Source organism: Podarcis filfolensis (genome assembly GCF_964270895.1).
Source record: "Podarcis filfolensis genome assembly, chromosome: 1".
In the NCBI taxonomy this organism is placed as follows: domain Eukaryota; kingdom Metazoa; phylum Chordata; class Lepidosauria; order Squamata; family Lacertidae; genus Podarcis; species Podarcis filfolensis.
Genome location: NC_139604.1, coordinates 25,212,094 through 25,236,598, shown reverse-complemented (window position 1 = coordinate 25,236,598; position 24,505 = coordinate 25,212,094). Strand labels below are relative to the sequence as shown.

At 42.2% G+C, this 24,505-nt stretch overlaps 2 protein-coding genes and 1 long non-coding RNA gene across 7 annotated transcripts in view; 2 read left to right on the top strand and 1 right to left on the bottom strand.

The window, feature by feature from the left end:
* LOC310743828 overlaps positions 1-24,505 on the top strand; it is a 603,392-nt gene that overhangs the window by 467,277 nt on the left and 111,610 nt on the right. The window lies entirely within an intron of this gene.
* On the bottom strand, positions 1,611-14,995 carry DUSP19 (dual specificity phosphatase 19). 2 transcript variants are annotated; one of them, XM_083573259.1, is made up of 5 exons: positions 14,896-14,995; positions 5,565-5,752; positions 5,248-5,294; positions 4,394-4,546; positions 1,611-2,079 (listed from the first exon to the last, which is right to left on the bottom strand). In XM_083573259.1, the coding sequence occupies exons 2-5, from the start codon at positions 5,671-5,673 to the stop codon at positions 1,873-1,875; spliced, it is 516 nt and encodes a 171-aa protein (XP_083429385.1). In that variant the 5' UTR covers positions 5,674-5,752; positions 14,896-14,995; the 3' UTR covers positions 1,611-1,872. The 2 variants fall into 2 exon arrangements, with proteins under 2 accessions (XP_083429385.1, XP_083429384.1); XM_083573258.1 differs by lacking the exon at positions 14,896-14,995 and having other exon boundaries at positions 5,565-6,042.
* The window catches only part of NCKAP1 (NCK associated protein 1), a 47,734-nt gene continuing 38,105 nt past the window's right edge, over positions 14,877-24,505 (top strand). For 2 of the 4 annotated variants that reach the window (XM_083627203.1, XM_083627202.1), the window contains exons 1-2: positions 15,353-15,477; positions 23,599-23,616. In XM_083627203.1, the coding sequence (XP_083483329.1) occupies positions 15,370-15,477; positions 23,599-23,616 (126 nt within the window). In that variant the 5' untranslated portion in view covers positions 15,353-15,369. Of the gene's footprint in view, positions 15,109-15,278; positions 15,478-23,598; positions 23,617-24,505 lie in introns of those variants that run through there. The other 2 variants (XM_083627205.1, XM_083627204.1) reach the window with 2 other exon arrangements.

Sequence of the window (24,505 nt, the reverse complement as noted above, 5' to 3'; positions counted from 1 at the left end):
TGAGATCGACTATGTGAGCGTGTCATGTCGTGATCAGTTGCCTCCCTCCTGCCCCATATTTTATTCAAGTGGGCAGCCCTGAGAGAGGTTCTGTGGAAGGCCAAGGAAAGATGCTAAGCAGGACAAATCATGATGCGGATACATCATTCACTGGATTGTCGTCATTTTAAGATGTACTAATAGCAAACCTATGTGCTGAGTTATACCCATGCAGCTAAAGCAACAATACTGAAAAACAGATATTGGGGGTTTTTTAGAGCTATTGGACCCTGCTCTTCAGCCAAAAAGGCTCCTTGACCGGTTTACAATCCAAACAGGACAGTCCCTACCTGTAGACTTACAATATAGTTGAATCTTGGATACCGAAAGCCCTGGAACTCGGACATTTTGGCTGCCAAATGCTGCAAACCCAGAAGTGATTGTTCTGGTTTGCGAATGTTCTTTTGGAACCTGAACGTCTGATGAGGCTTCCGCGGCTTCTGATTGGCTGCAGGAGCTTTCTGCAACCAATCAGAAGCCGTGATTTGGTTTTGGAAGTCGAACAGACTTCCAGAACGGATTCTGTTCAACTTCCGAGGTACGACTGTAAAATAAAATGATGCACAAGGGAAAAGCAATAGGGAGGGAAGAGCAAAATCAAAACTCACTCATCCCTTTCTAAACAGTTGTGCCTATAATGACCAGCTGGTACAGCTTATGGGCAGGATGTGCCTGATGGGAGCTTGGCCTCCAGCAAAGCTGATGAAATAAGCCCCGATTCCTACCTCTCCCACTGAGGCCCCTGCTTTTGACTATGCAATTGCTGCTGGTCCCGCAAATCCTTATTTGCCTGCTCTGGAATCTGGTCACTGCCTGTTTTGAACCACAGGTCCATCTCTACCTTACTCTGACTGACTGCCAGACTCACCTTGGGTTCTGGAGCCCAACAATCTACTGCCTGATCCCACTGAGTTCTAACACACCCACATTCTGATAAGAATTGGCTCTTGAGATAAAACTGGTCCTGAACAGAATGCCTTACTAAGGAGGCTGAATTATTTTATAAACAGGTATTACAGGTGAAATGGGCTGGGAACAGGTCACATGAAAAATTGACTCCTATCTATGCCTACCTGAGCTATAAGAGTCTTTTTGGAGGCCCTGATCCAGGTGCTCCCAGAAAAGTGAAGTGAGGCTGGTGGCTACAAAAGAGAAGGCCTTTTTGGTAGTGGCACGTTGGCAATGGTGTAGCCTCCCAGAGGGGCTTCTCTTGGTATCTCCTCTATGGCACCAGGTGAAGGCCTGTTTACTCACCCAAGCTTTTAATTGGGTTTTAAACATAGGCTTCTTTCTTTTATTGTTTTTATTGTTTTAAATGATTTTTGCATTGTTTTGCTAATAGCCTGCCCCAAAAATAATTATTGCTGGTCAGCTATAATATTATAATACAAATACTAATGTGAAAGCTTTAATTCTGTTATCCTAAGCAAACTTTTATCAGTAGAAAAACATTACAAGTAATGTAACCTTGCTGGTGCTTTTGTTACTGTTCTATATTACTTGTAGATTTCCGTGGTTCTAATTAAACAAATACTTTTTAAAAAGGGATGAAACAACCACCAAACCAATGAGGCTTTGCAAATCCATTTTGATTCTTTATTGCTCTATCCCCTTTTTTTGAAAATTAAAAAAAAACACAGAATATTTATTTTGAAGTGCTGTGAACTTAAAATTATACACGAATAGAGTGAAGCTAACTTTATAACAACAGTTTTAGAGGTGTAATTCAGGGCATCTCATTACAACGCAGTAAAAAAAGAAAAACCAACAGCTTCTCTCAGTACAGTGCAAGCACAAAGGCTATTTTTTCCTCTTTCATAATTATATATTGTTTTAGGTTTCCATGCTTTTATTATTGCACTGATGGTATTTGTGGAGTTGCTCCATGAAGCCAGGATTTGGACAGATAGCAGGTCTTGCATTTTTCACCAAAGTAAAGGCCCTGGAAAAATTGAGTCCTTCTGAGTGCATTAGGAAGCCTATGATGATAGCTGCTGCGCGAGAGACTCCTGCATTACAGTGAACTAGTACCACACCATCCTCCAAAAGAAACAAAGAAAGAGAGAGAGAGCACATTTAGAAAACAACTATCAATAACAACTGATTTCATGCCATTTTCTCTACTGGTAAAGCATTCTAAAAGCCAATCCAATAGCAACCCAAATATATATATAATAGCATCATCAAATGTAGATCTTACAATATTACACACGTTTGCCTTCTGTTTCATATACTGATCTTGAATTTCTAGTAAGCGGCATGCACTCAAAGATCCTTCCACTGAATAGATAAGTGAGTACTATCAGTCTTGCCTGTACTGATCACTTGCTAGGAGAAGTTGGTTAAAGGGAGGATCAATTCCAGTCATCCTATCTCCCAAATAGGTGCCTGATATCTAATCAGCTTTTGCTGATTGTATAGAAACTAACAGGATAATTTCCCGTTCTGCCATCTGTGTTAAATTAAGTATCCACTTCCAAGTTTAAACTAACTACCGTTTGTCATTATGTCCAAACTGGAAACTGTGGTTAGTTTCAACTGTGATTCATTGGAACAAGTCAAGACCAGAAAGCATGGTTTCTGTATCAATAAATCATAGTTTAAACTAACCACAGTTTGCCCTTTTGCAAAGTATCCACAAAACTGCAGTTGGTTTTAACCAACTTCCTCTGATCTCTTCCTCAGATACACACCAAAGGATGAGAAGGGAGAGCCTGTCTCTGAGACCAGAGTGGACTTGTTCACAATCTAATGCTTTATTAATTTGTCCTGCTTTATTTGGTGGAGAGTTTTAATCAGAAGTGAATAAATTATGTTATTTTTCCTACGGTAACAAAAGCATCTTGTATTATGAAGCATTAGTATCGTTAGAAAAGATTTTATGGGTATTCTTGAGTATAAAGGACTAATCAAACAATTAAACCTCCGAGGTAGAACAGTGACACTAAGCTACTTTGAATGGCAAATCTAATTTAGAAGGGAAGTGGAAACCGTAACTTGAAACCTCAAGGAGGGCATGAAATGAACACACGTTTCAGGTAACTTGTAAACAATATGCTGTGTTCCTTCCTTCTAAAATAACACAAAGCTTGATGGAGCAGTATTATCTTCCTCAATTCCAGACTATGTAAATAATGAAAATCTCACGGAATCACCTGGAGTTAGATTTGAAAAGCCAAGATATTGTCAGCTTTTAGCATCAAACATGCTGATTATGGGAAATGGATCAAGCTTTGTTTTCCTTGAACAAGTGGTTATGTACAAGAAGTGCCTTTCAAAAATAATTATTCTAATACAGTGGTACCTCGGGTTAAGAACTTAATTCGTTCTGGAGGCCCATTCTTAACCTGAAACTGTTCTTAACTTGAGGTACCACTTTAGCTAATGGGGCCTTCTCACTGCCGCTGCGCCACTGCCATGCGATTTCTGTTCTCATCTTGAAGCAAAGTTCTTATCCCAAGGTACTATTTCTGGGTTAGCGGATTCTGTAACCTGAAGCGTCTGTAACCTGAAGCGTCTGTAATCTGAGGTACCAGAATTCTGAGGTATCTGAGGTTCAGAATTCTACCTTTCCTTATCAAAACGTATGTGGGGGAAATTATATTTCTGTTTGCACACCAAAACTTCCTCTCTCTCTCCTCTCTCCACCTGCCCTCTCCAAATCTGCTTCAAAGGGTTGCAGAAAAACTTAAAACAGATTATGGGGAGTTGTGGTGGTGGACAGGGAGATGAGAAAGAAGGGCATTTCTACTGCGTGGCCAGAAGTCTTTGTGCTAACGAAACTACCTCACAGGTGTTGGCATCTCTAGTAATGATTGTTATGTCCAACACAGTGTGGTCAGATTTATCAATAAATGCTATGGAGATGTCAGCAGATCCAACAACATCAGCAAAAAGGGGAAACTTCTGGATTTACATGCTGGATTTCAGTCTGGAGGAGAGCATCACTTAGCTTCAGCGACTGAAGGCTTTCTGAGCCTTCCATCCTCAAAGTTCTGTAACGGCATCATTTCATTTTGATGGACCAGCTAGTTCCATCTAGTTCCATTTGGAGTTCCATCCAGCTAATTCCATCCAGCTAGTTCCATTTGGAGAATCCAAAACATTTTGCAATATAAATTTAAAATACCCTGTTTTGTTAATCACAGTATTCATTTAGTGATTAACAAGTCCTTAAAGGGATCCGGAGCGAGCTTGTGTGAAGTACAATTTGATGTTTCTATAACAGTATTTAAGAGTGGAAGGTCAAAGAATTTTAATTTATCTTAAGAATGCGTGCAGTGTAAAATATGTACATTTGCTCACACACACCCTGCCTCCAAGCACTCATTAATGACTCACAGCAACAATTTACCTTTAATTTGACTTGCTCAATGAATTCAAAACATTCAGGGAAATAGGAGGCAATGTCAGTCTCTGGCAGGTCAAGAATAGGAATGGTCTTATATATGTAGTCATTGGGGAAGGCATTTGCAACTCCATAGGCTACGTTGAGAACGTGGGTAACCTAAAATACAAAAGAGAAATCAAGACAGAGGCAGCTTTGCAACCTCTACATTCTGGCATGGCTGAGGACCTCAGTCAACAACAGCTGAGCAATCTTTCACAAAGGCTATCTGCTATACACAAATATTAAACCAGGCCCTACAAAGCTTAATGAATGTGACCTAATGGAGCTGAAGAATAATGTAAGACTAAGAGAAGCCCACTTTAACCCGCACTTGCAGACACAGTCACCTCAATGCTAAACATATTAGTTGAAGACTATAGGGGCAATTAAAGCATCGGAACTAAATCCCAGTGAGTTCAGTACTGCCTACTTTAGAGTGTAACTATGCATAGGATTGCAGTTTAACATTTAAGTAGAACTTACTGCCATCTAAGTGTGCGTAGGATCCATTTCAGTTATCTCCCGTCTTGTATAAGGAGTCATATAGTCTTAGATTTTGCAATTCCTTCAAATGCTGAGCAGCGTAAGTTTCAAAGAAACTAAAAACAACAACACCCTACTGCCAGATATCCAACATTCACCCCCCACAAGGCCATTGAAATCAATGGGTGTAAGTCACTTAAGTCCATTTATTCCAAGGGCTCTACTCCAAGTATGACTTAGCTGACGATGCCCCTTTGAAAAGTTCGATCTCTTTAACACGAAACAGCTTTTTAATAATGGTGATTACGTTTTAAAAACCCACATAGCTTCATTACCCTGTATTTTTGCATTGTCTCCAGGTCATGGGCAGCATCTTGTGACCCTGTGAGGAGAGAACAACATTTTATTCGGTAACCTGGGCAAGGAGTAAGATACAGAGCGCAAGACCACCCAGCCTATTTCGGATGAAGCCACGGGCTTGTTTCAAATAACACTAAAAGGTGAGTGGCAGAGGCCATAACATTTTACAAGAGCTAGGAAAGATGAAACCCTTAAATGTCTTGCAAGTCTATTAAAGCAGGCAGATCAATATATAAATACAAGCTACCTAATAATACCCATATGCATCCGTTTCTTGGCTCCACCTACGTACCAAGCAACAGCCAGGGCTTCACCACACCAACTTGAAGATCCAGACTCAGGTCTTGCACATAACCACAGCCATCCCCATCGTTACCATCCGCTACTTCCACCACGTGCATCCGAGCATCCTTCCAGGTCTCTATGATTCTCTTCCCACTTAGAGTAGTCACTCTGGTGCATTGTTTCTTCAGATTAGTCCTGGAGAAAGATTTGATTTCCTGGGTGAGCGAGTGCATTACATGGGCAAAGAAGCCTTCAAGCTAGTAGTAGCAAAGGAGGAGAAAACAGGGGGTGTGTGGGGAAAGAAAGCCTCTTTGCCTACGGCTCTTTCTTTCCGTGGTGGTGCGTAGATCTTTTCCAGCCTTTCACACAGTGTGTGCCCTGAACGCAGTGGCACCCTGCCTAGGAGAGTCAGTCTGCTAGAAGCAGGCTGGCAGGCAAAGAGAAAGAAAGCTTGTGTACTCTATTCAGCTTCCTTTTTCTAAGACCTTTGTGTAAGGCGGCTTCCGATTGGCCACAGGGAAGTGCTTATGGATTGGTTCAGAGCCCTTTTGTGCCGAAGCAGAGAGAAATCTCTCCCGGCTGCCGGATGAAATAACACACAGCCAGCCGCGCACACTGAGATCTGCTCACACTTCTTCTAGTTTTCCATATCCCTTTATGGCTGGCAAACCACAGTGTACAGACACCTTTCAAAATGCAAAGTTGAAACGTGCGCTGAAATATTGGAGAGAGGGCATGTTCCTCTTTCTTATCTGTTTACTGGATTTACAAACGGCCCTTCATCGCAAGATCTCAGGGTGGTTCGCATAATATAATACAAAATAAAAACAAGTCAATAAGTAAAACAAAACAGCAAAACAATACCCCCCCCTTTCCCACAGACACATTTAAAAGGCTGTAGGATAATAAACAAGAAATGGAGGCAGTGAGAGATTTTACTTTCTTGGGCTCCATGACCACTGCAGATGGTGACAGCAGTCATGAAATTAAAAGACGCCTGCTTCTTGGGAGAACAGTGATGACAAACCTAGACAGCACCTTAAAAAGCAGAGACATCACCTTGCCAGCAAAGGTCCTTATATTGAAAGCTATGGTTTTCCCAGTACTGATGTATGGAAGTGAGAGCTAGACCATAAAGAAGGCTGATCGCCGAAGAATTGATGCTTTTGAATTATGGTGCTGGAGGAGACTCTTGAGAGTCCTGTGGACTGCAAGAAGATCAAACCTCTCCATTCTGAAGGAAATCAGCCCTGAGTGCTCACTGGAAGGACAGATTCTGAAGCTGAGGCTCCAATACTTTGGCCACCTCATGAGAAGAGAAGACTCCCTGGAAAAGACCCTGGTGTTGGGAAAGATGGAGGGCACAAGGAGAAGAGGACGACAGAGGACGAGATGGTTGGACAGTGTTCTCGAAGCTACCAGCATGAATTTGACCAAACTGCGGGAGGCAGTGGAAGACAGGAGTGCCTGGCGTGCTCTGGTCCATGGGGTCACAAAGAGTCGGAGACGACTAAACAACAACAGGATAATAATCAGTCAAAGGCCTGGTTGAAGAGGAACGCTTTTGCCTGGCGCCTAAAAGTATATAATGAAGGCAGCAGGCAATCCTCCCTGGGGAGAGCATTCCACAAACTGGGAGCCACTACAGAAAATACCCCGTTCTTGTGTTGTCACCCTTTTGATCTCACGCAGAGGAGGCACACAAAGAAGGGCCTCAGAACGCAGAGTCTGGGACGGTTTATATGGGAAGAAGCAGTCCTTGAGGTATTGCAGCCCTGACACATAAGGGAAAGAGAAAGGGGAGGGGAGCATTGTGGATGGAATTCCCACTGAACAAAATGTTTACTGAATGTTTAGAAAGGTTAGGTGGTGGTCGTGGCTACTCTGAGGAGCCTGATGCTACTGGGGAATAAGAGTTGGGTTGTAGCGTAGCAGCGCTGAAGAGAAGAAGAAGAAGAAGAAGAAGAAGAAGAAGAAGAAGAAGAGGAAGAAGACCATCTTGAGCCCAGAGGAAAAGTGTGTGCAGTGGTGGCTGGTGCCCATTGGGACTGATAGAGCAGAAGGCGGGGAGCTGAACAGTAGGTGGAGCCAGAGAAAACTGATACTAGTTTTGTCCCCATCCTCCTCCCTCCTGAGTTCTACAAGGGCAACATTGAGACTAAGGAGGAGAAAGCTGGCAGGCAGTGACAGATGAACTGGTTGCAAGCAGGAAGGTAGGCAAATGGCTGATGGAGGGCAGGATGATGTTGGTGGGCCAATGTCCCATTCATCCTAATGGACCAGCCTCCATTTATTTGTATTTATAGTTCTACCAGTGGATTCCAGTGATTGATGCCCTTGGGAAGTGCTTATGAGTTATTGAACACCAGTCGCTTTAATTTGTGACAACTTTAATTTGAGACAACCTTAATTAGTGACAAAAAATTATTTTTATATTGTTGTAATCTTCCCCCTCCAATTCCCCGGTGTGCTCTGAGCTATAATAATAATAATAATAATAATAATAATAATAATAATAAATCATCCCACACATATGCCTGTATGGCTTCTGATCGAATGAGATTTTGCTGCTTAAGTGGACTAAATTCTTACTCATCGGCTGATCTTTCTTTTGCACTTACAGCCCATCTTTCACCCAATGGTCTTAGGGTGGGTTACAAAAACATCAAAATTAAAACAAGTGCAAATTGAGGGAGCAAGGGGGTGGGGGTGTCCCAAACAAGGAGACTAGTGCCTCTATGTTTTCTCCTCCATCGCTAATAGGAGCTCCGGAGGGTTGAGGAAATTTCCTTTGGGGCAGTGGCATAGCGTGGGTTGTCAGCACCCGGGGCAAGGCAAGTAATTTGCGCCCCCTAATCCGTGGATTTGCGCCCCCTAACCCGTGGATTTGCGCCCCCTAACCCATGGATTTGCCCTAACCCCAGATGTTGCACCCGGTGCGGCCGGCCCCCCCTGCACCCCCCACGCTACGCCACTGCTTTGGGGAATCACTGTGGGGGGGGCCCAATCCAAATCATGTCCCTCCATGATTGCTTTTAGGAGATCTGCAGTCAGATTGTTTACATTTTTATTTTAAAGTAATTTCCATTGACCTCAGTGTGCTTACTCCAAAGTAAGTGGTGCATAACATTGCAGTCTCTGTTGTGAATCTCTCATGTAACTTTTGTTTGGCCCTGAGGAAGTTTTATTCCTTGAAAAAAAGAAACCTTTGCATGCTATTTAAGCATACTACTCAGAGATCCATTACTAAAGAATTAAAACATAACTGAAAAATGAAAAATCAGGGCAAATGTTTCTCCTGTGAAGCATAATGTAAACTGATTTGGAAAAGCCCTTAAGCATATACTTGACTTCAAACACATTAGCAGTTTGCTTTGACTATAGCATAAGAGACTACTCACATTATTAATTTTTGGTGCTTTATTACATCAAGTTTTAGCAATGATGCCTTGGTGGGAGTATATCAAGTCCTATGTGAGAACTATCTATGTATGTAAGAGAAGAAATCTGTTCTGTGTTAGATTCCCCTCCCCATGGTATTTTTCAGGATCCTATATTTGCTTAATTAAAAAACAAATTATTATAAATACCATCTGTTGTTATCACCTGCAGCCATTTTTCATTAACCAACAAACATTTATTCATTTTTAATTTTATGTGAAAAGCAAATGAAAAATAAATAAATAAAAAGCTCACAGGTGTAGATTTTCCTCAAAGTGTTAAATCTTGACATAAGTGCTGTTTCCACTGTAATACTAATAATAACCACAACGTAACCGTAATTATAACAACCCTAACACATACCTGGCAACATCAAAGAAAATACCGTTCTATATTTGCATACATTTATACATGACTACAACATTATAATATAATGATAGGGGTTTTCTATGAAATGATATATGGTAGAGTTATGGAAACCAGCAAACCATTGCATAAATCAGAAGATTTAAGACCAGAAAAATTTAAAGAAATGTTGGAATGAAATCCTATGATTATGAGACCTTCTCTTCTGACTTTAGGAGAGTTATTATAAAAGTGTGTTCCAGATTTTGCATGTGACTGGTAGCTGACTGCAATAATTTATTAAAAACCAGCCGTCAAGATGCATACAGCTCTAGCCTTCATTTATATTTATGACTATGGCTTTAGATTTAGGTTTTCAAATCTAGTTAGCATGCGACGTATGTGTTCTTATTATCTTACTGTAGGGGACAAGAGGAGATAACTTACAAAAAATTAAAATTATAAGCTGTAGTATGCAACAGCACTGCAGGGGCTGGCTTTCATTATCCCCCAAGACACTCAAGCTTATTTAACTAGGGACATGTGTTTTATTTGTTTATCCATTTCTCAGTCACCTTTCCAACATAACTTATGCAGATTGCTTTTGTGCATTTCCTGCCTTTGTAGGCTGAATTCAATACCAAAACTGCCTTATTTTCTGTATTAGAAGCACTTGTAGGCGACATATTCCAAAGCTAGGGAGCTATGCATCAGCTGATGCAGCAAAAGCGCCCCCTATGCTGCTGCAACACCTGATATGTTGCATAATTCATGGGGTATGCCAATGGACTCCTCCATGGCCACAATGCTCGTGCCAGTGAAAATATGCCAAAATGGCTAAAATCGGATAGTTTCCTGAGTGGGATGGGGACAGCACAGGGGGACACATACCATATTCCATATTCGGGCTACAACCTGAGTTGTTCCTGTCAGTGGTGCAACTTAACACAGACTAGCATCATTGTATTTAAGAGTTGGAGGGGACCCCAGGGGTCATCTAGTCTAACTCCCTGCAATGCAGGAATCTCAGCTAAAGCATCCATGACAGATGTGCATACAACCTCTGCTTAAAATCCTCCAAGGAAGGAGAGTCCACCATCTCTCGTGGGAGTCTGTTCCACTGCTGAACAGCTCTTACTGTCAGAAAGCTTTTTTCTGAATGTTTAGTCGGAATCTCCTTTCTTGTAACTTGGAGCCACTGCCTCGAGTCCTACCCTCAAGAGCAGGTGTGCCCCATCTTATACTGGTGCAGCTAGTTATTCCTGCATAAGTGTAGAACCTGACATTTGCCCCTATTTAAATTCATTTTGTTCGTTTAGGCCAGGCATGTCCAAAGTCCGTTTCGTGAGTCTAATCCGGCTGGTTCAATCCAGCCCCTGTGGCAGTTTAATTCCTGGGATAAAATCCCCCCAAAAGTTCAACAACTTCAATTCTCAAAAAAAGCTCAACAACTTTGGTTGGCCCTCACGCATGTTCATTTCATGAAATCTGGCCCTCTTTGAAAAACGTTTGGGCCCCCCTGGTTTAGGCCCTGCTCTCCAATCCGTTAAGGTCACATTGAATCCCAATTCTGTCTTCTGCGGCATAGGCTACCCCTCCCAGTTTGGTGTCACCTGAAAATTTGATAAATTTGCCTAACAAAGAAACTGACTCAACCAGTTCAGCAGGTTCCCTCTATTACAAACTCCAATCTTGCAGATACCAAATTACACGTTTGGTTAGATCCATGAGCATCATCCAAACTAACCCCCACCCCCATCCTAAACAATAATGTTATAAGTATAAGAAAGGTGTGCTGGAGAGGATGAGGACAAAGGCCAGTCCTCCATGAGCTTCTGGGCAAGGCCCCAGCTCCATACAGGAGACCTGAGCAGTGTGTGGACCCAAACTCGTTATCTAACCATCTGCACCCATGCTATCCTACCCATATCTTAAGATCTGCTCTCCTGTTCTGCCCATCCCCATGACTGGTAAATTGGGCGCTCATATATTAAACCCTGCTAGTGTGTTTATGGAGGTCATAATTGCAATGTTCAAGTTTGCAGTAAAATCGCCCCCTGCTATCATGGGCACGGCCATGAAATTCAGACAGTTGTTTGAAAGCAGGTGTGTGGGTTATGATTGACAGTAAGCAGGTGGAAATGAATGTCAAGAGTGTCTGTCGAGGGATGACAATTGAGAGTGGAGAGCATGGCTGCGACCAGCAGAAAGACTGAGGGGGAAATGAGATGAGGGAGATACTGAAGTAGCTTTAAAAAAAGTTAGGGTGGCTATTATGAAACTTAAAATGGTTCTTTTAGGAAACGAAATAACTGAGAGAAATTTAATTTGACAGATTCGCCCATCCCTGCTCAGAAGTTTGATGACCATAACGTACACAAGTGAGGCCCTCTGACTTTAATGGGATTTACTCTCAAGAAATATGCATGCACAGGATCACAACTTCAAAGTGTTAGGAAGAGGGTCTCTGGGAGTAGAACGCAATCTGCAAGTTCTATCGTATGAAAACAGGGCAAGTAATAAGGACACTTTAAAACTTCCAAACCCAGACCAGTTAATGCTATATGACTGGAATGCTATCTTTTACCGGCTTAAATTTACGACACAGCCAGATTATGTGCAAATGAAAAGTATGCAACAACTTCTCAAAGATACACAACCTGTCCCAAACCTAAGATCTCATGTGGAAGTCCTCCTCTGGCTGCTCTGGCTTACGAAAGCGAGATGGGTAATGACTGGGATGAGAGCCTTTTCAGTGGTGGACCCAGTTATGGAATACCCTACCCAGGCAGGTTCAGAAAGGGCCAACTCTTTTATCATTTAAATGGCAAATTAAGACTTTTTATTTCTCCAAGGTTTCTCATAGATGATCTATGGCAGCTGTTTTTGTTGTTGTTTGATTTTATCATGATCACAGACTGCTTTTCCTTGCCGCGGCTTCAATTGTTTTGTTTTTTAAATGAAGGGTTTCTTGCAAACGGCTTTGATGCTTGGATGGTGTAGCCCATGTAAGATTTTAAATACTACTTGCTTCCTCAGTGACACTGGTTTGAATTTTGTTCTGCCTTTTGTGTTTTGATTTCACCACTCCTATGGAAGTTATTTTGATACTGCCTGGTCTTGTATTTCCACTCTTTCTATGTAAATTGCTAGACTCATCTACACAGTTTCATTGCCCAGCTACACCCAGAGGAGAAGAACAGAAGCAAGCAGGAGCAACATTCCTGGCACCTTCTCAGATTTTTCTTAAGTCAATTTCCTGATCCTCAGCCATATCCCCCCAAGCAAAAGGTGGTACTTAAACAGATAGCATTTGCTTTTTCAGAAATTTTAATTATTTTTATTTGTTCTTCCAGTAGCCTTTCATGCAATCTTAGATTACTCCACCCGCACCCTCCGCTACTCCCCCCCCCATTCTGAGCACGTACACAGGTATTAAAAAAAAACCACCCAGGGATTACTGGAAGTGCGGATCTTCTCACTACCGCTTTATTCCACTTTTAAACTTTTATCCAGTTCCATATTTTCTTATAATGCAGGTAGGGATGCCAGTGGCACTGTGGTCTAAACCACTGAGCCCCTTGGGCTTGCCAATCGGAAGGTTGGCGGTTTGAATCCCCGAGACGGAGTGAGCTCCCATTGCTCTGTCCCAGCTCCTGCCAACTTAGCAGTTCGAAAGCAGACCAGTGCAAGTAGATAAATAGGTACCGCTGTGGCGGGAAAGTAAACTGTGTTTCCGTACGCTCTGGCTTTCGTCACAGTGTCCCGCTGCACCAGAAGCAGTTTAGTCATGCTGGCCACATGACCCAGAAAGCTGTCTGTGGACAAACACCGGCTCCCTTGACATGAAAGCGAGATGAGTGCCACAACTCCATAGTCGCCTTTGACCGGACTTAACCATCCAGGGGTCCTTTACCTTTACCTTTTTATAATGCTGGTTCTGTTTTCTTTCTCTGTGGCATTCCAAGGGTAACTAGGAATGCAACCAAACTTACAGCTACAGAATCTCCATCATCCTACAACTTTTGCCAATTTATTACAAGTCTTCAAGCAACTGCAGAAGCAGAACGACCAGTCCAGATACCAACCATATTAAAGAATCTCCAAAGTGATCTGACTTGAAAACATAGATGCTTCAGATTCCCAAGCTAGGCAGGATGATGGATATTTCTATAGCCAAAGTAATTTACTGAATGGCCTATCATAGTTCAGTTGGTTAGAGTGTGGTGCTGATAATGCTAAGGTTGTAGGTTCAAACTCTACAATTCTGTGATTCTGTGAACAGAACGCATATCCTCTAAGCGTCCCTATTTTCCAGGCACAGTTCCAGATTTACAGAAGCTGTCCCAGTTTCTGATTTGATCCCAGAATGCCCACCGTTTCCTTAGGACGTCCCTATTTTCATCGGAGAAATGTTGGAGGGTAGGGAGTTACTATTGGACCCCTGAGCCATCGGAAGGCAGCCCTTTATAGGGAAGTTTTAAAATATTTTTTTTTCTGTTTATACCAGCCACTCTGGGCGGCTTCTGACATATATAAAAACATAACAAAGCATTAAACATTCATGATTCAATGATGTTGTATAGGGTTTATACTGTGTGTGTGTGTGTGCATACACTTTTTTTGTTTTTACCATTTATTTATTTTTTACTATTTTTTGTTTTCACTTTTTTTGGTTTTTATATATTTGTTTTATATATCAGCCACTCTGGGCAGCATCTAACATACATAAAAACACATTAAAACGTTCATGATTTAGTGACACTGTATTGGGTTTTTACTAGTGTGTGTGTTCATACACACACACACACACACATATAATGTGTATGTATATATATATAATTTTTACCATTTTTTGTTTTTACCATTTTTTTACAACTGTTTCTATACAGTATATTTGATTTAATGTTGTTGTATTGGGTTTTTATATTTTTAATTTATAAAATTTAAAATATAAAAACCCAATACGTCATTAAATCAAATATACTGTATGTATATATATATATATATATATGCCAGAAGTCGCCCAGAGTGTCTAGAGCATGGGTAGGCAAACTAAAGCTCGGGGGCCAGATGCGGCCCAATCGCCTTCTCAATCCGGCCAGCAGGCGGTCCGGGAATCAGTGTGTTTTCCCATGAGTAGAATGTCTCATTTTATTTAAAATGCATCTCTGGGTTATTTGTGGGGCATAGGAATTTGTTCACACCCCCCCCCAAATAGTCCGGCCCCCCACAAGGTCTGAGGGACAGTGGACCAGCCCCCTGCTGAAAAAGTTTGCTGACCCCTGGTCTAGAGTCTAGAAGACCAACCTGGTCAGATAGGTGGGGTATAGAAAAAACCATAACAAGAACGATGATGATGGAATAGGACATCCCTATTTTCACCAGAGAAATGTCGGGAGGGCGTGCAACATGCCGGATTCCCCAAAAACCGAAAGGAACACGAGGGAGATCTTCCCCTGCTGCGCGCGTCCCTCCGCACCTGGGCCCCGGCTGCCTTCCACAGCCCCCGCCACTTCCCCGTTTCCCACGTGACAGCGAGAGCGCCTCACCTTGGAGGGGCAGCAGAGAGGCGCCCGGTCACGTGGGGCGCCGGAGCCCAGCCTCTCTGTGGGCAGCGGCCGGGTGGAGGAGGAGAGGGAGGGGGCGAGAGAGAGAGAGAGAGAGAGAGAGAGAGAGAGAGAGAGCGCCTCCGCTGCTGCCTCCGCCGCCACGCCTAGCGAAGCCCGAGATTGGCGGTGGCTGAGAGGAGGGCGACGACGAAGGTGGCGGCGGCGACGGCTGGCCAAGCCGGGCCGCGGCTGCTGCGGCGGCGCTGTGAGCGCGGCTGAGGGGGCCGGGCGGGCGGGGGAGGCGCGTCGGCTTGGCGGAGGCGAGTGCGCAAGCGAGGAGCAGCCGTCTTCCCCTCAGCCGCCGCCGCCGCCGCCGCCTTCAGCGCGAGCGACGCGGCCCAGCGTCCGCTCGCTCTTCCTCGGCTGCCGCCGTAGCCGCGCGCGCAGAAAGAGCCTAACCGCCCTCGCGTCAGGATGTCGCGCTCGGTGCTGCAGCCCAGCCAGCAGAAGCTGGCCGAGAAGCTGACCATCCTCAACGACCGCGGCGTCGGCATGCTCACCCGCCTCTACAACATCAAGAAGGTGCGCGGGCCCGGCTGCGGGGCTGGGGAGGAAATGGCCGGGGGATGCGGGGCGGCTGAGGGGAGGCCTAAACTGCCTCTCTCGCGCCTTTCCCCGAGAGCGAGGGGAAGGAAAAAAGGAGGCCGCCGCCGCCGTCGTAGTAGTGGCATCTTAGTCAGCGAGGCCTTCTGGGTGTGGGGACTTGTTCGGCTCCGGGGCGGAGGCGCTTTCCTTTGCGCCAAGGCCCTGTGGGGAGGAAGGAGGGGTGGAAAATGTGGGATCGGGCCGCCGGATGCACCATCTGGTTTGATCCATCTGGTCTTCCTCTCTCCCTTCCCCACATACCCCATGGAAAAGGAGGATGTATCGGGAAGGGGGAGGTGGTTTTTTTGGGGGGAAGGACCTCCTCTGCCCTCCCCCCCCCAAAAAAAATCTCGGCCAGGTCAATTTTTTTCAGTACCAACCTCTCTCTCTCCCCCCCCCGCGCGCCTTTTCAGAAAATGGGTTCAGAGGAGGGTCGCCGCCACAATTCCCTGTCGAGTACTGTATGTGATTTAAAATGACTTGGGCGCACAAATCGAGGGAAGGTAGTAGATGGAGCCTGCACTGTGTGTGTGAGTCATGCAACGGGGGGGGGGGCAGGATTAACCTCTTCTTATACTGGAGGTCCAAATAATGACAAAGCGGGTAGGGTGGGGGAAATACGATTTGGACCCTTTCTCATTGGCAGCGAAACTGGATTTGGAACATTCAGGTGGTTCCAGTGAACCTTAGTGCGGAAGGTTTAAATAGCAGGTGCTTGCTTTGGTTGGTTGGATTAGCCAAAAAGAAAAGGTACATTTTGGAAAGTTAAGATATTGCTGACAGGCTATGCTTCTGGTAGTTTTGGCACGCTCTGTAAGCAACCCACAGTATTGATGTCCTGCACAAAATCAATGCACTGTTCTCCCCCTGCCCCTCACAGAGTGCTTTAACAATCGTGCAGTGTTGTGAGAGTTGTCAGTTGCAAAATATTAAGACAGAATGTTCAAAAATAACAATTGGTTGTTTTTCTGGTCATGATTTCATCTGCTGCAACTGTACAGTACAATGAAAATTATAAAATATTTCTAAAATACTCATTTTTCTTAAGTGAGGTTAAAAATTCCACCCCTGATATATTAAGCAGGTCAAAGTTAGGCAGATTATTGAAAATTAAGCCCTATTGAGTTTAATATGAATGTTCCTAGGGTCACTACAAGGTTTGATTTAAAAAAAGAGAGAATTCACTGTCAATTTTCTTGACACTGCATAGTGTTATTTTTATATATTATGTATTGCCAGGGTCTTTAAATTTTCAAGCTGCATAAATCTGATTGATTTAAAGACTTCAACTCTACAGAAAGAGGGGTAGACAGAGATGGTGTTCTTTTTTCATGGGCAGCAAAAAACTTTTTGCGTATTACATACTGCCTGTTGACTGCTGGAATTGTTGCAAGCAATTGGGATTGGTGAACTTTATATTCTGCAAGTTACATATATTCTGAAGTACATAGGATTACTTAACACAGGTTATAGAATCCTAGAAACATATATTTGCAAAGTTGGAAGGCATCCCTGAGGGCCATCTAGTCCAACCCCCTGCAATGCAGAAATTTCAGCTAAAGCATCCATGACAGATGGTCATCCAACTCTGCTTAAAAACCTTCAAGGAAGGGGACTGCACCACCTTCCGAAAGAGTCCATTCCAATCAGCAAACAGCTCTTACCAACAGAAAGTTCTTCTTGATGTTTAGTCAGAATGTACTTTCTTGTAATTTGAAGCTTTTGGTTTAGGTCCTACCCTCTGGAGCAGGAGGAAAAAAACTTGCTCCATCTTCAAAGTGACAGCCTTTAGATATTTGAAGATGACTATTGTAATGGCTATCGGATTACCATATTTTTCGCACCATAGGACGCACCGGATAATAGGACTCACCTTGTTTTAGAGGGGGGAGAACAAGAAAAAAAAATCTCCCCCTCTCTGCCCAGTGCCCCTTCAGCGAAGCGGCAGAAGGCGCTGCGCAGAGAGGGGAAGAATTTTCCCCCTCTTGTTTTCCCCCTCTAAAACAAGGTGCCATTTAAGGTGCGTTCAGTCGCCTTCAGGCGGCTACCTTGGAAGCCTGGGGAGCGAGAGGGGTCGGTGCGCACCGACCCCTCTCGCTCTCCAGGCTTCAGGTTCCTTTCAACCTGCTCTCAACCTGGTGGGTGGAAGCCCACCGCCAGCCCCAAAGAGCAGGTCGAGGAGCAGCGGAAAGGCACGCAGCGGAGAGGCTGCTGCCATAGTCACACGTCACCTCTCCAGCTGGGAGAGGGTCACGGGGCTATGGCTTCTTTAGCCCCGCATGCGCTCTCCTAGCTGGAGAGGTGGCGCGCGGCTAAAGAGGCTCTTGCCATAGCCACGCGTCACCTCTCCAGCCAGGAGAGGGTCGCGGGGCTATGGCGTCTTCGCTCCATAGGACGCACACACATTTCCCCTTCATTTTTGAAGGGGAAAAAGTGCGTCCTATAGAGCGAAAAATACGGTAATTGATCAGAGGGACTCTAGTTTTTAAAAAGAAGACAGGATGTACAAGACTGAAGTCAGTTCATTCCGGATTTTTAAAAAGTTATATGGCGTTTAGTGTGCTTTTAACAAAAGTTAAAGGTGCCTTAATGAAAAAGTTTCTGCTAATGATACTTGGTTAGCATGGAAATGTTGCTCTGTAGGCTTGTAAATAATAGCAACATGACAGGTCATCTGGCAAGTGAGAATGCAGGAGACTAAGCATGTAAACACTGCAAAATATTCTCTCACTTTTTGCCTTCAACATACTCCATATCAAAGTCTCATTAAGCACAGTGGTGCTTACTTCTGAGTAGAGATTTATTGGATTGGATTTAGTAACTCTTGTAAGCTTATTTGTAAGGGAGTATCAGAGGGAGTGAACTTTTTTTTTTTAAAAAAGCCTAATATCAAAGCAGCTTGTATAGTATGTACTCAAAGCTCATATGTTTTTGTTCTAAATCATGTGTGTGTTGTTGAAATTTTGTACTATCTTATCTTTCTTCCTGTAGTGTAGACTCAAAGCCTGAATATTTTCTTTTTTTGAAAAATGAAAAAGGATACATGACTTAAAGGTGTCAACCCTGGTAGCATAGCATGACTTTGAATGTCTCTCCTTTTCAACTTCCAGCTATAGTTAGTTAATAACTTAATTATAACATTCACCAGAATTACAGGTCCCTCATCTCACCCCACTGTCACAAAGTGTTGAGTAGAAAATAAAGCCCATCATAAACAGCTGGGCTTGAAACAGTTATTTTTATAGCAGATCAGAAATTCGTTTTGTACTTAATGTGGATTGCATTTTTGTATCTGAATTTTTATGAAATTGCTGTGGTAATGAAGGGTCAGTGTTTAAAGCAGTGGCTTTTCAGGTGTCTTGCTAATGTGGTCTAGTAGTAGATGGAGCAAAAAGAATGGCATTCATGGGATTCTTAATAGTGCAGTCTTGTTATTTCTCATGCTGTTGCAAAGCCCTTTTTTAGTTTTTCTTTATTTGCTATATAGATATAGATATAGATATAGATATAGATATACAGTGATGCTTACACAGCTGATTGTTTTGTTTACAACCCCCCCCCAAGCACTGAATGTCTATTTAATTATATTTAGCTTAAAAGTCATTTCAGATTTTAAGCAAAAGTGTCATCCCATAAATCTACATGTGTTCTTGGAGGCCTAGAACCATGTTGCATATGTAATATAACTATGCCAGGTTGATGGAAAAGTAGTGATTTTCTTGTCTGTTCAACTCTCTTGGGCATGGGTTGTCACTCAGTTTGTCCATTAATATTACATTCTAGAGTAGTGAGATCCAGATCTCAAACAAGCTTGCACTAGAGTCTTCCACTACCTTGCAAAAGCCCTCTAAAAGCAAGGAGAGAACTTTTCTAAGTATCCTTTCTGCTTGCCACGCAGCTAGTTTACTGCAGGAGGGAAGGACGTATCTCCACTACCACTGAGTATTTTTGTTTTGTAGGGGTTTTTTTAACAAGAAAGGTTTACTACGCAATATGTGGTATTGCGGTTAGATAAATTGGTTAAGATTTTTTTCTTCATTTAGAAAAGAGGAAGTAATTGCTGCTGAGAGTTGGCCTGTTCTGGCCAAAGTTAAGTTTTGAAACCCCATTGATTTTCAGTTTTTCTGCTCCCTATTGTATAATTTAAAAAACCTGACTGGATTGTTGTTTTTTAATTCACACCTAATTTATATGTGTATATTATTACCTCTCCTGACTTCAAATGAAACTGTTCCCCACCCAGCCCATTCAATTCCTGCCTCAAGTTGTTAATTTTATTCTAACTAGAGCAGTAGGGTTTGGGAATGTGCTAGCTGCAATAGCTCAGGCTCACAGTCTTTTTGTTTAATGTAATCTCTTTAGCCAAGAAGAGTTAATTTATCTGTATTTTCGGGGTAATATAAAGTACAGTGTTGATGAAATAAAACCACCTATTTTATGTTAACACTTTTCACTTAAAAAACAGCAGCAGCAAGAATACTCATGAAAACCCTCTAGTGCACTGACTTGTGATAGCTTGTAAATCAACCTTTTTGAGAAGAGGGAGATGCTATGGCTGTCTCTGGATTATCATCCAGGGCTTTATAAACCATGGTTATTCAAGCTGTGGCTGTGCACTTCTCCCTTGCTTCTCCTTTTCCACTGTTGCACACCAGCCAAGTTCATTATTTCTTCTGAAACAGAACTCTTGGCTAATGTCAGTTAACAAGCTAGGTGAATGAAACAGGGTCACATACTGGTTTATTAACAGATATGAACAGAGCAATCCTAACAGGCAGCTATGTCATCGAACAGATAAGATAGCATAATTAAACTGCATTCTAACTGTTTTTTACCAGAATGGCAGGAATTCTTTTTTGGGGAAGAGCAGTGTAAACCAGAGGTCAGTGAACTTTTCGGTCCACTGTCCCTCAGACCTTGGGGGGGCAGACTATATTTTAGGGGGGAAATGAACGAATTCCTATGCCCCACAAATAACCCAGAGATGCATTTTAAATAAAAGGACATATTTTACTCATGTAAAAACAGGCTGATTCCCAGAACGTCCGCGGGCCAGATTGAGAAGGCGATTGGGCTGGATCCAGCCCCCAGGCCTTAGTTTGCCTACCTCTGTGTAAACCCTTATTTTCTTCCTGTCCATTGGCTTGTAGAGGGTAAATTTAGTTGCACCACCAAAAATGCAGGTGTAAGTTTAACCAAGCTTTGCGAGCAGGACCAGTGAATGAAGGGAGTTAATAACATGCAGTATGACTTTGTTTTATATTTCTCCCTCCCTCTGCTACGAACATTCCCACTCTTGACAATGTCTTTCCCCCCTCGCCACACTGGCACAACTTATGCCAGCAGAGCTTTGCCTCGGATACACCCAGCTGAGTTATTTTGGTGTTTTAAAGCTAGCTCAACCAGGGCATGGGGAAATATGCAGTATTCTAACTTCCCCAGTCATATCAAGGTGTTAGGTTTGCATCTGGCTCAGACAAAATGAGAAACTGGCTTTTTTCAGCCTGCTGAAAAGGGTTCTTCACCACTGCTCTAAGCAGTGATTTGGGGTGATTTTTTTCTCAACACTTTTTTCCCCTTTGGAGAATTTTCCATTTCATAATTTCATTACTAGCAAAGAATAGGTACCAATTGCAAATATTAAACAAGCATGGCAGTTCTAAAAAAGACAAGTAGAATGAATGTTAAATTAGGGAGTTAGAAAGTTTTCTGATGCAAACTGAAAATTTTTGCAGTGCAGATTACGCTTATTTGTATAAGAAACTTTTCAGGAAAATCCACATCGCTGGCTAATGGAAGAGCTAATTGTTAGTATAGAAGAAGGAAATATATTTACTTGGAAATACCAAGACATTCATAGTTTACTAGTGAATGCATTTTTTCTTCATAGCACAATGCACAAATTATTTTTCAAAGTAATATTCTGATTTTCCAGATGAAGTCTTTCTCCATGCCTATTTTCTCATGGGAATAAATTGTTTCTAAGCCACAGCTCTTGTTGTTCTTCATTGGATATACTGTGGCAGTTGTAATCATCTTCTCAAACTTGGGCCTTTAAAAAAAAATAGTAGCCTTTGTCATCAACCTCAGCCTACCAGGATCTGCTTTAGGTGTAGCTAGAGGAATGAATGTGTTAGTCTTCTGTTTTTTGATTTTTAAGAAAAAAGCTGCAGTATCCATGTTACTAACCTCAAATTTATTTTGAAATTCCCCTGAATTTAATTAGTTGTTGGCTACATGATGTGTGGGCTTTGTAGCGAGTTGAAAATACCAATGGAGATGTAAAGTCAGGTGTTTGCTTATCTGGATTGTCGACATAGTTCAAAGGCAACTAGTTTAAGAGCAAATGTTGCTCTTTTATATAAACTAAGGATTGTAATGAATCATTGTATACTCTAAGGTTACCAGATGTCCCTATTTCCTGGGGACAGTCCCTGGATTTACAAATCAGTCCCTTGACAAATCCACTGAATTCAACTGAAGTTGAAAAGTGTCCCCGGATTCATTGAAAAAAAATCTGGTAACCCTAGTATACTCCTCTTTCAAAGTTTTCATGCTGCAGCCCCCCCTACAATTACTAGCCCCCTCATACACTTTTTTTTACCAGTGTGCCTGAATGTATTGTAGATAAGGGCCCAACTCTGTTCTTAGTTACAAAAGCTTCTCTGGTTACTGTTGAGATCTGTCGACTGACTGACCTCTTTTTATGACAGTTGGAATTGTTGGTATTGGGAAGTTGCTGACTAAAGAATTCTTCTGCGTTTACAACAAAACTAGTGTGTGCTATAATATGGCCTTGCTGCTGTTGTACCCAAACACTTCAATCTACCTCCTACTTGGCTACAATTCTAATTCATCACAGGCAGCTACTTGAATATCTGACAACTGAAGCCATTAGTTCAGGGGTGGCCCTCTACATGTTGTTGGATTTGAACTCCCATCTGTCTTAGCCAGCTTGACCAATATTAGAAATTAGAGAAGCCAAGCAAATGGTGCTCCATCTCACTTTTGAGGGACACTGTAGACCAGGCATAGGCAAACTCGGCCCTCCAGATGTTTTAGGACTACAACTCCCATCATCCCTAGCTAACAGGACCAGTGGTCAGGGACGATGGGAATTGTAGTCTCAAAACATCTGGAGGGCCGAGTTTGCCTATGCCTGCTATAGACTAAACATTAGCCAAACTGAAATATTAAACTACATATAAAATCATAGTTTTTGATTTTATTTTATGGTTCTCTGTATGGCATACCAGTGCACATGACATTGTTGTAATTTCAGGTTTTAAAAAAATATGTAAATATATTACTTGGTTGGTTTAAGAATGGTAGCCAGTGTGTTTTTTCTGTACTGTATAGGAAACAGGCATGTTAACTAACTCATTTGAAAACCATCCTATGTAAATGTCAGACATATTTTTGAAGATCATAGCTGTACAGTATTTCGTATAAAGGTAGCATTAGGATTCCACTATAATGACTGTTTGTTTTTTCATTCTTGGCTACCGTTTCTATTTCAGGTATGTAATATTTCACTGATAGTTGCTCTCCTAAAAATTGCATGTGCTGTTTGCTCTAAACTTTGTTTCTTTCCAACCTATCCCTCTTGCTCAGAACAAATATATTGGAAGCTGATGTGATACAACATTTTGTGCACTGGAAATTGTTGTACACACATTTTGAGCACCAAATATGTAATAGAAATAGTGCCTTTTAGAATGCTGCCTGTAAGTAGAAATATTTAATTATGCCAGCACTTGACTTTAACTTTGTTGAATAGAAGTACCGTATTTACTCGAGTCTAATACGCCATTGAATCTAATGCACACCTCAATTTTCAGAACCTTGAAACCAAAAAAAGTATTTTCTGGTGAATGTAAATGTGCCATTGAATCTAATGCACATCTTAATTTTTGCAACATAATTTGGCCAAAAAAGGTGAGCATTTGAATTGGGTAATTATGGTAGTTTGCTTTTCTGGACATGATGCTTGTGGGAATCCAAGAAATTTTTTGTTTATGTGTAATCTTCTCTCTTTTCATTGCAATGCTTCCCCAGCAAGGACAAGTATGGAAGGTTTGCAAAGCTTTTTCACCTTCCCTCTGCCCGCTTTCAGATCAGTCTCATACTTCATGACTTCTGTTTCAATAATTCACAACACAACTGTAGAAAAGTTAATAAGTGGCCATCTTGGCATTTCACTATGTTGTGTAAAAATGCATAGCATGTTATAATTTGCATGAGCCACAAATTCTCTATTAAATTAGAATTTTGTATCTAGGAAGGGATTTTGGAACAGAAACGGGATTGCTGCACAGCGTTCTTCCTGAGTATGTAACAGTGGTGTGTTAATTACACAGTTCAACTGTTCACCATTTTCTGTCCCAGCTTGTCTTAACTATATGTTAGAATGTAGCACTTTTTAAAAGAGTTCTACTTTAGAATGTAGCACTTTTTAAAAAAGAGTTCTACTGTTAAAAGGGATCACAAATTTATTATGTAAACAGCTAGCCAGCTGTGTAGGAACAGAATTGTGTGACAGGTGATTTAGAGAGTAATGTCTTTTTTGAGATCACTGAAAGAGTAGATAAAATTTAAAATGTCCAAATTAATGTACAGATGGAGTCACCATTCAGTCTGGGGTGCAATCTGTTTTATACATGCACATTAGTTACAGTCTACCAGCAGTCGAATTACAGTCCTTCAGCAAATATATGCAGCCACTCTATACAAATTAAATTCATGCCCTAGGAAGCAAGCTGATAAGAAAATAACATGTGGCAATGAAACTTGCCTGCTGTTTGTGCCATTAATAGTCAACTTTTTTCTTGCCACACACCTCACTAACAGTAGACTTCAGTGGGGAATGACAATACCAAATCCACATAAATACTTGCTTTTTGTGATGGAAGTAACTCTTTGTGGGGCTGTGGCATGTTTGTAGGCCTAAATATAGTGAATGTGG

Coding starts and splice junctions, on each gene's coding strand:
- DUSP19 (XM_083573258.1), bottom strand. CDS start 5,790: ATGCACTCGCTCACCCAGGAAATCAAATCTTTCTCCAGGACTAATCTG. Junction 5,295..5,564: donor GAAGCCCTGGCTGTTGCTTG/GTACGTAGGTGG, acceptor CTCTCCTCACAG/GGTCACAAGATGCTGCCCAT. Junction 2,080..4,393: donor TTGAGCAAGTCAAATTAAAG/GTAAATTGTTGC, acceptor TTTCTTTTGGAG/GATGGTGTGGTACTAGTTCA.